The following is a 14,851-nucleotide window of genomic DNA, read 5'->3' on the forward strand; positions in this document are numbered from 1 at the left end:
AAAATAGTAGATGGATACATGAAGGAAAAGGCGTACTCTCAAGTCACCTCAAGTTGTATATCATCCAACATCACTAACCAAGACTCCAAATATGAAATACTAATAAACAAATTGTTACAATTGGAACCAAACGACTGGCCCAAATTTATAAATGAAATCAAACCAAACATATCATCAAAAATTAATCATCCCATTAAATCATCAACTAATGTTACCAATAAAACAAATTCTCAACCAAAAACAGAACATCCAAGAAAACAAAGTCGATCAAAAGAAAGACCACAAAAATCACCAGTACGTCGTGCAGATGCTGAAAAAGACGAAACTAAGAAAAAACAAAATCAGTTAAAAGAAAGACCACACAGGTCACCAATACGTCTTCCCCGTGGTGAAAAAAACACACTTCAAAAACAAACAAAAGATACATCTACCAAAAAACAAAATAATATAAAGAAATTACCACAAACAGAAGACACTACTACTACTACTACTACTACTACTACAAATAGATTTATGGAATTAGAAGACATGGAAACTGAAGTTACTCCTCAAACAACAAAAAAAATCATGAATTACAAGATAATCCAATGGAATTACTGTGGATTGAAGGCAAATTACAATGAAATTTTATTGTTGCAAACCAAATTTAATCCTTTGATTATTTGTCTCCAAGAAACCTTCCTTAAGGAAGAGGACAATTTGAATATAAAACACTATCAACAATATAACTACATTCATAATACAGGACTTAGAGCCTCTGGTGGTATATCAGTATTCATTAAAAATAACATACCAAATTGAATTAAAAACAAATTTGCAAGTGGTTGCCATAAGAGCAACTTTACACAAACCGATAAGCATTTGTTCTTTATACATACCTCCACATGAACAAATAAATGAAAATGAATTGGAGAACTTAATACGCTAAATACCCAAACCCCTTATTTTACTCGGGGACTTTAATAGTCACAACACCTTATGGGGATGCAAGGAAACGGATAGAAAGGGAAAGAAAATTGAAAATCTAATAAATAAAAATAATCTATGCTTATTCAACGAAAAAGAAGCCACTCACATCAATCCAACAAATGGATCGCTTATCTGGATTTTTCTTGGAGCGTATTCGATGATGCCTGTGGTAGTGATCACTACCCAATCATTCTCAAAAGCCATGAAAAAATATTTCAACATCCACCAAGATGGAAGCTTAACAAAGCCAACTGGGAAAAATTCAAGAATCTCTGCTCAGAACAATTGACAGAAAACAACATCGATACAATCGAAACATTTACATAAACATTAATATTAATAGGAGAAGAATGCATTCCCAAAATCACTACTTCAGGAAAAAAGAATAGACCCTGATTTAACAAAGAATGTTAAGAATCAATAAATCTACGAAAAGCAACATTAAGAAAATTTAATAAAGAACCAACAACAAGCAACTTAATTGAATACAAATTGCATAGAGCAAAATCACGCAGAATAATAAAGAAAGCCAAATAAGAATACTGGCAAGAATATGTCAGCAACATCAATGTTTCCACTAAACCAAAGACAGTTTGGGAAATGGTTAAAAAAAATTTCTGGAAAACATAACCCGATACCAATTAAACATCTTTTTACTGAAAATACCAAAATAACAGAAACGAAGGCTATAGCGAACAAATTAGCCAAAACATTTTGAGAGAACTCTTACTCCAAAAACTATAACAAAGACTGCACTTTTTATCCCAAATATAAACATTTAAAAAAAAAGCCATTAAAACATTTGATCTACGAATGGAACCTATTATTGAAGAAGCAGAGATCCCGATAACACAAATTCATAAAACATTTACTCCTAAAATACCTCCTTGGAACATTATAGTACCGATAATAGACTTATGCCTTTGTAATTACAAAAAAAACAACAAAAAAAACAACTCATCCTATAAACTGTAAAGAAAAATTTAGAGAAATCACAGAAAAATACCCTGGACACATCTGTAGTTATACAGATGGATCCAAAGAAAACAACACATCAACCAGTGCAGCCATAATCAACAAAAATACCAAAATGCCTCCCAAAAAGCGGTTCAATTTTCACTGCAGAAATTACCGCTATAAATCTAGCTCTAGACCTAATCAAAGAAAATAAAACCGCAAACTTCATCACCGTCTCCGATTCTCAATCTGTCATCACAGCGGTTAAAAATAAAAAAGTAAATAACCCCCTAATTGCAAACCTACTCACAAATTTCCAGTAATTAAAAAACGAAATCATTCTCTGTTGGGTCCCCAGCCACATTAGCATACAGGGCACTGAACTAACTGACACAGCAGCAAAGGCAACCCATAACCAATCTATCGACCCCACTTTCCAAATCCCATATACAGACATCAAAAGAAACATCAATATATAAATCCAAGATAAATGACAGTCCTATTGGAATAACTTCCCAAATAACAAACTTTTCCGAATTATGCCCAAATTAACAAAACATGAACATCAAATAAACTTTTCCGAATTATGCCCAAATTAACAAAACATGAACATCAAAAAACAAACTTTTCGAAATTATGCCCAAATTAACAAAACATGAACATCAAAAAACAAACAGAAAACAAAATGTCATTTTAACAAGACTTAGAATAGGTCACACACAACTAACACATTCTTACCTCCTAAAAGGAGAAACTCAACTCCAATGCAGTCCCTGTCAAGCACTAATTACTGTAAAACATCTACTAACTGAACTCATAGATCTTTCATAAATCAGGAAAAAAACACTACAAAGAAATAGATCTTCAAAAAATCTTCAAAAAGAACAATACCGGAAAAATCTTATCTTACATCAAAGAAATAGGACTCTTCCAAAAAATATAACCCCAAAAAAACCTTATATTCTGCAAAGACAAAAATAATCTGCTTTTTCCCACTTTTCCATCCTCCTATTTTTGCCTTCTCTTTCTATCTCCCCCCACTTACTGACTGGTTTTCAAACTTAAAATGCACCGATCAATAATACTGTAACCCTTTTCCCCCTGCCATTGCAAAACCCAATCATATTCTGCAAAGCAGAGAACAAAAATGACAAAATCCACTATAAAACAACCAAACCAAAAGTTACAAACTAACGATTGAAAATACAAGGAGGTTGAAGAAAAAAAATCTCATAAAATAACTGGATACAACATCGAATACTATTCTCAAAATAACTGGATTCAGCATTAAATAACCCACAAAGGGTTGATATGCCATTAAACAAAACCAAAACAAAAAACCAAAATAATTTTCAGACATGATAAAAGACTCCTATTGCTCTTGGGATTTGTACACAACTGACCAACTAGTAGATGGTCTGCAACAAAAACAAAAAAAACGTTTTCCATCAGAAATGGAATTATGTCTTCTTTCCTAGGGCAACAATTTTATCATTCCACGCTGTATATACATATTATACGCAATGCTTCAAGCAAACTACAGCACATTTATATTATTATTATTATATATATATATATATATATATATATATATATATATATATATATATATATATATAAGGAAATGATAGCTGGGCAACATCCAGGTTAACCTCCATGTTCTAAACATCAATGATCATGATGCCTGGAGAGCAGCCATCAACACCAGCACTAACATGACAAGAAGGCATCTAACCCCAGTAGCTGGGAACGATGTAATAGGTACAAATATTTCTTAAAATTTTTTTTTTTTTGATAAATTCTTATTTTTGTTTACAAGTTTTTAAAACTTTTCATGTTGAAATGTTCTTAATGTTACAATCTTGAAATTTTTGATGAAAAAAATAGATTTTCATAACATCTTGTGAAAATTTGGATTATTTTAATAATTTGGATTATTTTAATAATTTGGATTAGTTTAATAATTTGGATTATTCGGATTACTGTTCTCATCTTGGATATCATTCTTGAAACATTTCGGTCGACGTAATCTCCAATATTCTTCAGGTGCCTCTTGCCAAATTTGGGCATCTGTATGGGAATTTGCACAGAACTCTTTATTATATTGACGGAAAAGTTGTGAAAATAACACCAAAGATGACAAATGATGCAAATTATAAAAAAATAATTCTGAAACATAAGTGTTTTTTGTATTCTTTTTTTCATGAGCATCAACATTTTTTTTTTTTTTCACAAACTTTGAAGCAAAACTTCTTAAATTCTATATTTCGCAAAAAAATTATCACAAATAATATTTTATTTTAAGGGAACAAAATCATGGAACTTGCGGCATTATCACTTCACTTCATGGCCAGATTTTGGAGTTCCGAATTCACCGCAAGTTCTTGTCAATTTTGTACAAACAGTGCGTCAGAATTTAGCAAACGAAGGTCCGATCGTTGTCCATTGCAGGTAAATTGTATCTTATTTAAATGATTATTATTGTTATTAAATTGAAAGGGAGAAATTGTTTTCACGTTACAAGAGTGGATCAGTATTTCTATCATTTTGAAATATTTTTATTTTAATTGATTTTTTGGAAAATTTTAATATTTGATCTGTTTGATTATTACATAAGAAGTGTTAAATTTGTTAATAAAAAAGAAATATTCAATTAAATATAGTTTGTGTAAAACGTCTGATGAAATAGATATTTATAAAACAATTTTATCAAAGAAGTGTTACCAGAAAAGAAAATGTTAAATGTTTTTTGTGTAACTTAGATGCAGTATGTATGTATGTATGTATATATATATATATATATATTAGAAAAATCTTCTAATTGAAAATTAATTCAAATTTTCAAAAAAAAGCATCATACACCTATAAAGAAGGTATACAAAATTTTTTAATTATCTGTGAAGGAGTACAAATAAACTCGAGAGACCTTTTGTCCAAAAAAAAACAATATTATATACACATATAACACAATGTTTTAGAAGAAATATAAACAATAGTTATATCTACAGACACTGGTATTTCATGCTTTGCAATCATCTGTGTAGGAAGTGTGTATATATACATATATATATAGAGAGAGAGAGGAGTTAAAGGAATAAGGTCGATTAGGAGAATTATCGAGATAATGCAAAGCTCAACAAATTGCTTTATATATATATATATATATATATATATATATATACTGCTCTTGCTGATTCTCTATTTGTGTGATATTTAGGTACAACAAATTAAGGCACAGTAAATGGTTCCTGCCTTTTTTTTTTTACGTTAACAATCTTTGTAAAAAATAAACTTTTTTTTCAAATATAAATATATATAAGAAATGATACAAACGTAAAAAGAAAAATATGTTCCCTGTTATGTTAAAATAAAAATGTTTACTTCTTTAAAATCTAAATGTTTTTTTTTTATAGTGTTTCTAAGTAGTAAATGTTTACCAAAATATGACAATGAAAAGTAAATATATCAATAAATTATTTAATTCCCATCAATCTAAAAATAAAAACTTAGTTATTTTTTTTCAAAGATTTTAAATTTTTAGTGGGGAGAAAACAGCAGGAGCAGTTTGTTGTACATTTGTTATGTTTTTACCTTCTATAATATAAATATCGCCTGTCTGTTTAAATGTATATATGTGTATATGTCTGACTAACACTTTTAACAGAGGTGACGGATTTTCACAGGATCAGTATCGTTTTTAAGCTTGACCCTTCAGAAGACAATTATCGAAAAGTTAGCTAAAAACATTAATTTCTTCACCTTCAACTGGACACGTTTCTACAAGGAAGGGTTGCTTTTTTCGCCAATATTTTCGAAAGTCATCCCCTCTTTTTGATTGACTAGCCTTAATTTAAACCTTCACCACTTCTGATTTGGCGATGAACGTAACTGCAAAGACGTCACTTTTTTTCGTGTTCTTTTCCGCCTGCCTGCCCACTACCACTTCTTTTTTTTTTTGCTCAGCGCATACCTCCAAACACCCAGGCTAGTAAAAAATAAGACTAAGACAGGAATGTCATTGTAGTTTAACATTCTCTGCTGCATTAGCACCCCCCCCCTCTCACCATCTCCAATGAGATTTTACTTTTTTATGCAATGTTTTCTATGATGAATGTTTTGGAAAAAAAAAAAATTATTGGCGAGAAAGAACATGATTCTTATAAATAGGATTAAAAAAAATATCGGCTATGAAAGAATTAAAAATGTCTGTTCTAAATGAGTACTCTGAAAGAGTCATTATTTAGAAAACAACCTATCATCATCATCATCATATTGTATGAATCTAAAGATTCTGTTGTTAGCATTAGTTTCCCTGATAATTTTTCTAAGAAGGAATTCTTTCTAAAAAGACATCAGGTACTGATGGGATGGACCACGAGAATGCTGCCAACAACCTAAATGAAAATGAGTTTTGTGGAACGAACTGGATTTGAACTTGGTACACTCAAGTTGTCAGTTTGTGTCATTAACCACTGGACCACTGTCACTTACAAAATTATTTACAAAATTGACTTGACATTGTTACAAGGTGACAATACAAAACTCAAATTAACCAAAACAAAATTGCTCCAGTCAATAAAGTTCAATAGCACCATTTTGTTGTTTTTTTTTTGTTGTCTGATTATTTGTTGTCTCCTGTGAGTTCACTTTGTCAATTATTTTTTAATTTACTTATAATCTTTGTAATTTCCTTTGCCAGTGCTGGCGTTGGCCGTTCAGGGACATTCATCGCAGTTGATCATTGCATGCAACACATTCAAGTAAATAGTTCTGTGGACATTCTTGGAGTGGTATACGAGATGAGATTACATCGAGTACTAATGGTACAAACAGAGGTAAGTTTTTTGGAGGTTCTACATTTTTATTTTATATATATATATATATACTAGCAGATGTACCTGGCCTTCCCTGGTATTAAACATAATGCTAAATTCCTTAAAAAAAAAAAAAAAGTAAAAAAAACTCTGACTAGAAAAATATCAGTGAAATCAGTGCCAATAATAGAATCTTCTGATTCATACAATATGATAATGAAAAAAATGTTTTTTATATGGTTTTCATGTTTAATTCATTCAATCTTTTTCTTTTTTTTTTATAATCAGCAATAGGCTTAAATGTCTGTTATAAAATGTGAATTATCTTTTTTTTTTCTGTTACTCTTTATTTTAGCGTTTTTCTTGTCACGTTTTTTTTTTCTTTTTGTGCAAAAAAAATGACACAAGGGAGACATTCACTAAGCTTTCTTCAACATTTGATATAGAGAGAATGAACTTGAGAGAGAGAGACTAGTGTTATCTTTTCTAGACACTTATTGTACTTTACTTTTTTATCTTTCGAAATGAGTGTCACAGATGGACAGACATCAAAGTAACATTCATCTTGGATTATAAGTTTTCTACATTATTCACCATAGCTTGTTTTCTCTCACTTGAAAAACATTAGACTCCTGTTTTGTCTATGACATTTAACTTCTGCACTCTGCTCCAATCTTATATTACCCATTTTTTTGAAACACTTCTGTTCTCAGATTAAGGCCATCTTAACAGTATGACCCTTGTCAAAATTCACACTAGCTAACTTAATCACTATTGAGGTAGGGTCTCCTAATCTGTAACAATAATTAGTTCATTCGCAACACACATTGGTGATTGTTTAAAAAATGAGAGATATTTCTGCCACATCATTTTTTTTTTTCTTTCAACTTCATTTATTTTTGTGTGTTAGCATATTATTTCTTTATTTAATTAAAATGTATTTGAAATTAGAATAGTTGTTAAACACGACATTTAAGATTTTCTCCGCTAGAGAATTTCATCATCATTGTTCTTATCACTATTGATCTTTATGGCAGAATCACGTTGACTTGAATTCAAATTAGATCACCCAAGTTAAGCAATGTTAGACCTGGTCAGTACAAAAATGAGTGACTATTTAGGAATACCAGGTGCTGTATGTACTCTCTGCTTATCTCGGAATTGTTTCTAGTCATCTTACATCTCTCCTTACCCCTGGAATCGAGCTGTGTTGACTCACAATTCAACATGTGTCATCCATTATCCCTCTTGGATAATCAGATGATCTTCATTGTTCTGGCGAATAAACATTCTATTGATATTTCTCTTTCTACTAATTGTGTAAGCCCTGTCAACAGGGTCATAAATTTTCTAACTTCAACCTCATAACATTTCTCCCCTAAAACAGAGCCACCTATAGGCCATGGGTGGTGATCCCTAATGCCTTAACACAGGATTCTGGTAGCTGAACAGTCAGTCAGTGGTCAGGTGACTTGCAACACTTTACTTCAGCTCTTACTTTGGCTAGATGGAACATCAGATAGGCTCGATCTGATCAATCGGTCAGTCACGCCATGCCTTAGTATTTATATGTTCATCCCCAACTTTACTGTTTGATCTGATTCTTCAAACTCTTGACTATGTAACCAGCTGGTTGATCGAATCAGACCTCTCTGATCTCCTGTCTAGCCAAAGTAAGAGCCGAAGTAGAAAAATGTCTCAGTCACCAGGATCCTGCCCTAAGGCATTATGGGTCACCACCCACGGCACACAAGTAGTTTCGGTTCTGGAGGTAGGGGAGTTACCTCTCTGCATAGGGTTGTTTTCCTTGGTCTTCACCTGTCAACTGAACCTCCTATCTCAACTATTCTACATCTACTAACCCGAGAACTATCATCCATGTTTTCGATGCGACCATACTATCAGTTTACTGACGTCATCAAAACTAAACCTATCTTTAGGACTCTCTTACGCATCCGTGGTATCATTTTCATATCTGTTCTTTCTTAAATAACGTAAAATTGTCATCTGGAACCAGCTTAACTGCATGCTAGATGTAGAAACAGCAGATCATAATAATTTGCAATTTTATGAATTGGTGAATCTATTTAGTGATGATTTTGATTTAAGCAAATCTTCAATAATGACCTTTTACCCTAACCTGCCTAACAGCAAAATCCCACCCCTTTACTGCATAGATCTCCACACATGCACACAGAAAACTCTCCTTTATATAATAGATTCCTTTTGGAATTAGTCAATATTTTCTTTCCAAAATAGTACATGATAATCGCCTTCCCCTGATGAAACCTTTATAGAATGAACAATTTTTTCTAAATTTTATATATTATATTTATCCAGGACAACGCCAGTCAAGACAATGCCGACTTGATGGTGGTTCATTTTATATCTTTTTTTTTTTTTCGCTGGACATGCAAACATTTAATATAATACACTAACAGAGGGAGGGGGGAACCTGGCTTTGCCCGGTCGTAAAATATGCTTAAATATGATATTTTAATTTGTCCAGATTTCGTATGTATTATTATAGAGTTGTGATTTCAAAAGTTTAAAAAAAAAAAAAGTATTTGGGTGCCATCAGCTAGAATCGAAACCAAAAGCAAAACTGTAGCATTCAAAGTTGTATATGTTACAACTATAACATATAAACTAATTAAAAATTAAAAATAAACTAAGATGAATGTACAAAATGTTTAATGATTTTGTTTTTTTAATTTTGATCCATTTTTTGACTCATTAAAAACTATTTTAACCGGCTAAAGACCCATAAAAAAACAGTCTGTAAAAAGATCCAATCATTTTGAGGCTCCTAGCACCACTCTGTGATTTTTAGTTTCTGAGGAGATAGTTTAAAAACATGAAACAGACAAACAGACAGCCTTTTATATATTAGACTAGCAGGGATATCCAATATTGCTCAAGATTGAAAGAGGATCAATACTTCTAATAATTTTATCCTCATCAAAATCGGTGAAAATCACCCCCCTCCACTTTTTTTTTTTTTTTTACTTAAATCGATTGATTGATTACTCTATTCTGTGGTGCACCTTGAGGAAGCTCACATGCCTTCCTTCAGTGACTTATTCCATAATAAATTGTAATCTACATTGCACTGTAGAGGACCTACTGCTGATTTTATAAAATTATTCTTATATACTGGATTGAATTAAAGTTTAAGATGCAAATGTCAAGTATCATGGTTCTGTTGTGCTCTAAACATTCATTTTGAATGCGCTCCTGTCAAAAAACCTAATGTTGATTTCATATGCTGGGCCCTTCTGCTTGTGTGGTGATAAAACTTCTCAAATACACTTGTGATGTTAGGCTGTTTAAAAGTGTTAACCTTGATCAAAATCAGACTGTTCTTGCTTTAATCAGATTTATTGGATTATCGATTTTCGATACGTATCGGATGTATTTCAATACAAAACCTATTTAAGAACACTCCCAGGCACATAAAGTACATTTGTGTGAAATTTCATAAATATCGGCCCAGCTGTTTTGGAATCCATAGGGAACAAACTCACATGCATGCACACACACACACACAAAGTGCCTTTAATATATAACTAGCGGGGTACCTGGCGTTGCCTGGGTGCAGAGAAGTGGTGTAGTAAGGAACCGGGGGGGGGGGAACAAAACAGCAGTAGGCAGCCCAGGTGGAAAGAGGTGTTAAAAAAAAAAAAAAGTAATAGTAGGCAGGCAGGCTTTAACCCGAGACGCAAGGGAGGAAAAGAAGTTAAAAAAAAAAATGTCACATCTTAGCTGATGCATCCATGGTGAAACCAGAAGTTGCGACCATTGAAATTAAGGGTAGTCAATCGAAAAGAGACAATGACTTGTGAAAATGTCGATGAAAAAAGCGACCCCTCCTTGTAGAAAACTGTCCAGTTGAGGGTGAAGGAATTAATTTTTTTGATATTTGTTGTCCGAGACGTTGAGCTTCAAAATGATACCAATCTTGTCAGGATCCGTCGCATGTGTCGAACACATACACATACACATTTTTGCCTTTTACATATTAGATTAGTGATTATTATTGTTATTGATACAAAAATAATCTTTTTTTTATATTTCTTCTTGCAGCAACAATATATCTACATTCACCATTGTTTGCTGAACGCCTTAGAAGCCAGTGAAAATGAGAATATTTATCAAAATGTAACTGTAAAGAAAAATGGTGGACATGATAACCAAGCTTTCTTGGAAGGTAAGAAATGTAAATTTTTTCTACGCTCAACAGATCAACCTTCTCACGACATTCCAACATTAGATATCATAATTATTATTAAAAGCAAAACTATTTTAAGTATTTGAAAGCAAAAAAAAAAAAAATACATGTTGGATGTTGCTATTTACTTGCCTCCCCACGAGGGCAGAGTTAGACAAGGTCGGTTTTTAATGTAGGGGAAATCCAGCTCCCCTAAAAGGGGCACTCTGGATAGGAAAAAAAAATTAAAATTGCCTCAGTCTAGAATGATTTCTCCTTTACTGGTGGAGGTCAGAAAAGGTGAGGTGTAGTATCAGAACAGATACTACACTGTGATCTTGGCCAAAAGGCCAATACATGTTGGATGTTATTCGTAAAATATTTTGAATGTAATTTCAGGTTCTTTTCGTCAAACTTGGATGTTGACAGATTTTGAAAGCTTAATTTGAGAAGTTAGATCTGCACAATATCAAAAATGGTCTGAAATTTAACGTCTACTTTTTTTTTTCTTTAGCATGTTCACTTAACTATATACATTTAATGCAAAATGATCACCCACTTCCTGACCAGAAAGCGTTATTGATCAGTCAGTTTTTGACCACATAGCTTAGGACAGAACGAGTAACCACATTTTTGTGTTTCAAAACTGACAGCTGGAGCTCTAGTAACAGCAGAGAACTAAATAGCTAATATTTTGAAAGGTGAATTTAAAGATGCTGAAAATGAAGTTGATTGAAAACTTATCTAAAATCTAACTTTGGTTTTTTTTTTTTCTTGTTACATCAATTATTAATTGTAGTTAATTTTTATAAAAACAATTTTTATTTTTCATTTATTTAAAGATCAACAAGATTGAAAAGCTTCTTTCTTAGAACTGCACGCCTATGGAATTGTCTTCCGTTTTCCTGCTTTCTGGCTGGCTACAATATGGCTGTGTTCAAGTCTAACATAAACAAGTTTTTGATGAGCCGTTCCATATAAGTTAACAAATTTACCGAATCTCCATTACTAACGGTTACTATATTGTCCAATTTCTCCTGTACACTCTTTAACCCTTATCCTCGAGTGGCCTCTTGGCCTTGATAAATGGTGATGCCTATGTAAAAAAAAAAAAAAAAAATTAACTTTTTTTTTTTTTAATTTTTTTTTTTTTAAATTTTTTTTTTTAAGTTATTGTTTAACACCTTAATGTTAGACTTAAAGATGATTATATAATTACAATGAAATGAAGCTATTAGAGTAGAAAGCTTTCTGGCATTTAGGGATCTCAAAAGTGAAGGGGAGTGATTTTTTTTTTTTTTTGCTAAGCGGATTTGTCAGAGATACATACGTCGAGGGGGCACAAGTGCAGTGAGTTCATCAGAGCACATTCCATTAAAATACTTTTAAAATAGGCACAGAGATGCAACCTGTAGTGAAGATTGAACCTTCAACTTCCAAAACACTGTAACTTAGAATTGATTATTACTAGGGCTGTGACAACAGCATATTCTTTTCATTGTTTTGTCTCTTGAGTATATATCCATTAATATCTTAAATCTTTTTATATAGACGGATGTGGTTCTCGGTTGATTAAGTGTGTCTAGCTGTGTTGGATATATACCCGAGAGTCAAAAGAATGAGAAGAATATTCTGTTGTCACAGCCCTAATTATTACTTAACAATTTTATGTGTTATGCCACATTTCCATGTTTGACAAGAAGGACCTGAAGAAGGTAAGTCACATCGGCCGAAATGTTGCGAGAATAACGTCTCAGATGAGAGCAGTAGTCTGAATAATCCAAATAATGCTTGAACAATCCTCATCTAAAAAAACATTTCTAAAACATTTCTTTTTTGGTGATGCACAAAAAAATGAGGGTCGTTCCAAAAGTAAAGCCTCCTATTTTTTTTTAACTAAAAATGTTGAAGAGCTACAAAGACAAGAGTTATACCATTAAAACATGTGACCTTGTGTGCCCCAGAATTTATTTTTCTCATAGTAGTCACCATTCTCAATGCACTTTTGCCAGAAATTTAATAATGCGTCTCTGCTTCTGACACACATCCATGACAGGAGTCACTTTCTTAGAGTCTCACACCGTTAATATCCGCAACAAAGAGATGAAACTTTCAGATCATGAAAGTATAAGTTCAGTTATCATAACAATGCAATTTGCAATCTCCTCTGATCCATTCGGGCAGAATGAAAAAAATAGGAGGCATTACATTTGGAACGCTCCTCGTAAATACTGATGTCAATTTTTAATACAGTCAGCCTATTTCAAAAGATTATTGCATTTCTTTGAGGGGAGGGGGGACTTACTGTCGAGGTTGTGCTCCATATCTAGAGGAACATTAATTTTTCAATGGCTCACAATCCAAGCATGGAACTTTTTATCTAAGAAGGCATTACTGTTTCAAAGATCAGACGATTTCTTGGATAGTTTCTTCTTTTAGCGAAATATTTCTCCCACTGAAGGTTTATCATCTGCATGGATTGCAACTATGCACCTACTTAAACATGTAGCATTGCACATGCTTACACGTAAACACAAATGTATATATAGTTACTTGAGTCATTTAGAGTAAACCACACAATCAGCTCGTATAGCACAATCCTGTTGACACACCAGTTCTTGCCTGATCACCGAAGTAAAGAATGTTGAGACTGGCCAGTACCAGATGGGTGACTATTTAGAAAGGCTAGGAGCTGTATTTACCTTCTGGGCCAGCACCCCCACCCTGAAAAAAGAACTCCTCGCTACAAAAGCATCTACAAAGTTGTAGACGGCCTTTGTCCCTCCTGCGACTCAAGGCTATGGATGGACACAGTCAGCTCACTTAAAAAGGCTAAGCTATTTGTCTATGGATATAAAAACTTACTACCCAGTATCTGGAGAAATTTTAATTCTTCCAAGTGGCTCACAATTATAATATGGACATTACTACTATTTTATTATTGGGCTCATGGTGCAGTGGATAGAGGCATTGAGTCTTTACGGTTCCAGGTGAGCATTGTCTGAAGATAGCGGTTTCAATCCTACCCAAAGCCGGCCAGAGGATTAGTTGGGCAAAGCATGGCGAGACAACAACTATCGATAGGCAACAATTACTAAAGGTACAGTTAAGGGACTTAGCATTCTTATCCTGTTGTGGTTAACCTGACAAAGGCCAGAGGAATAGTTAGTCGAAACGTCATGAAACAACAACAACAACTATGAAGGTGATGGACATTACTATTTTAAAGGTCAGAATATTTCCTGGTCCCCACTCTAAATATTTTTCCTGTTGCTGGCCTGTCATTTGCATATATTGCAACTATGCATCCCACTAAACATGCAACATTTCGCATGTTTACAAAAAAAGGAAATGATTAAATAATCGTTTAATATATTTTCTCTTTTTAGACGAAGGCATTCATATTGCATGATCAGAATAATGGAAACTTGCTTCAGGCAGAGAATCACCATCACACAGGAACAAATTTCTTTTTTTATCCTTTGAAAAATTTGAAGTTAATCTATTTACTTCCTCATTTTATTATTATATATATATATATATATATATATATATATAGCAATATAAAAGCAAATTTTATATAGTTAACATCACTTCGAACAGGAATCAGTTTTCAGATACAAAAAGTGAAGCTCACTATTAAAAATGTTTAATAGAGCTTATAATAAATACATTCAAAATAATGAATAAAATACTAAATTCAAAATTTTATCATTTTATGATTTAATGACAATTTAGGAACAAAATAGCTACTATGTGTGTTTGTAGAGTGGCTAAAAATCAAAGTATACTGATTTTAAAACGATTTTGGAAAAAAAACAAAATAACTTTTACACATGCTTCTAGAAGTTTTGAAGATCAACGCAGGTGATCGAAGCTGTTTGTTCCAACAGTCCCCTTT

General features: G+C 32.6%; 1 protein-coding gene across 1 annotated transcript in view; it reads left to right on the forward strand.

Moving 5' to 3' along the window:
* LOC145248182 (tyrosine-protein phosphatase 10D-like) overlaps window positions 1–14,501 on the forward strand; it is a 236,166-nt gene extending 221,665 nt beyond the window's left edge. Inside the window, exons 23-26 of the mRNA XM_080110035.1 lie at window positions 4,232–4,377; window positions 6,626–6,761; window positions 10,827–10,950; window positions 14,340–14,501. Coding sequence (XP_079966161.1) covers window positions 4,232–4,377; window positions 6,626–6,761; window positions 10,827–10,950; window positions 14,340–14,362 — 429 coding nt within the window. The 3' untranslated portion in view covers window positions 14,363–14,501. The remainder of the gene's footprint in view (window positions 1–4,231; window positions 4,378–6,625; window positions 6,762–10,826; window positions 10,951–14,339) is intronic.
* Window positions 14,502–14,851: the final 350 nt, after the last annotated feature.

The sequence above is a fragment of the Euprymna scolopes genome, chromosome 26, assembly GCF_053919585.1.
Source record: "Euprymna scolopes isolate OS-2025 chromosome 26, ASM5391958v1, whole genome shotgun sequence".
Taxonomy (NCBI): Eukaryota; Metazoa; Mollusca; class Cephalopoda; order Sepiida; family Sepiolidae; genus Euprymna; species Euprymna scolopes.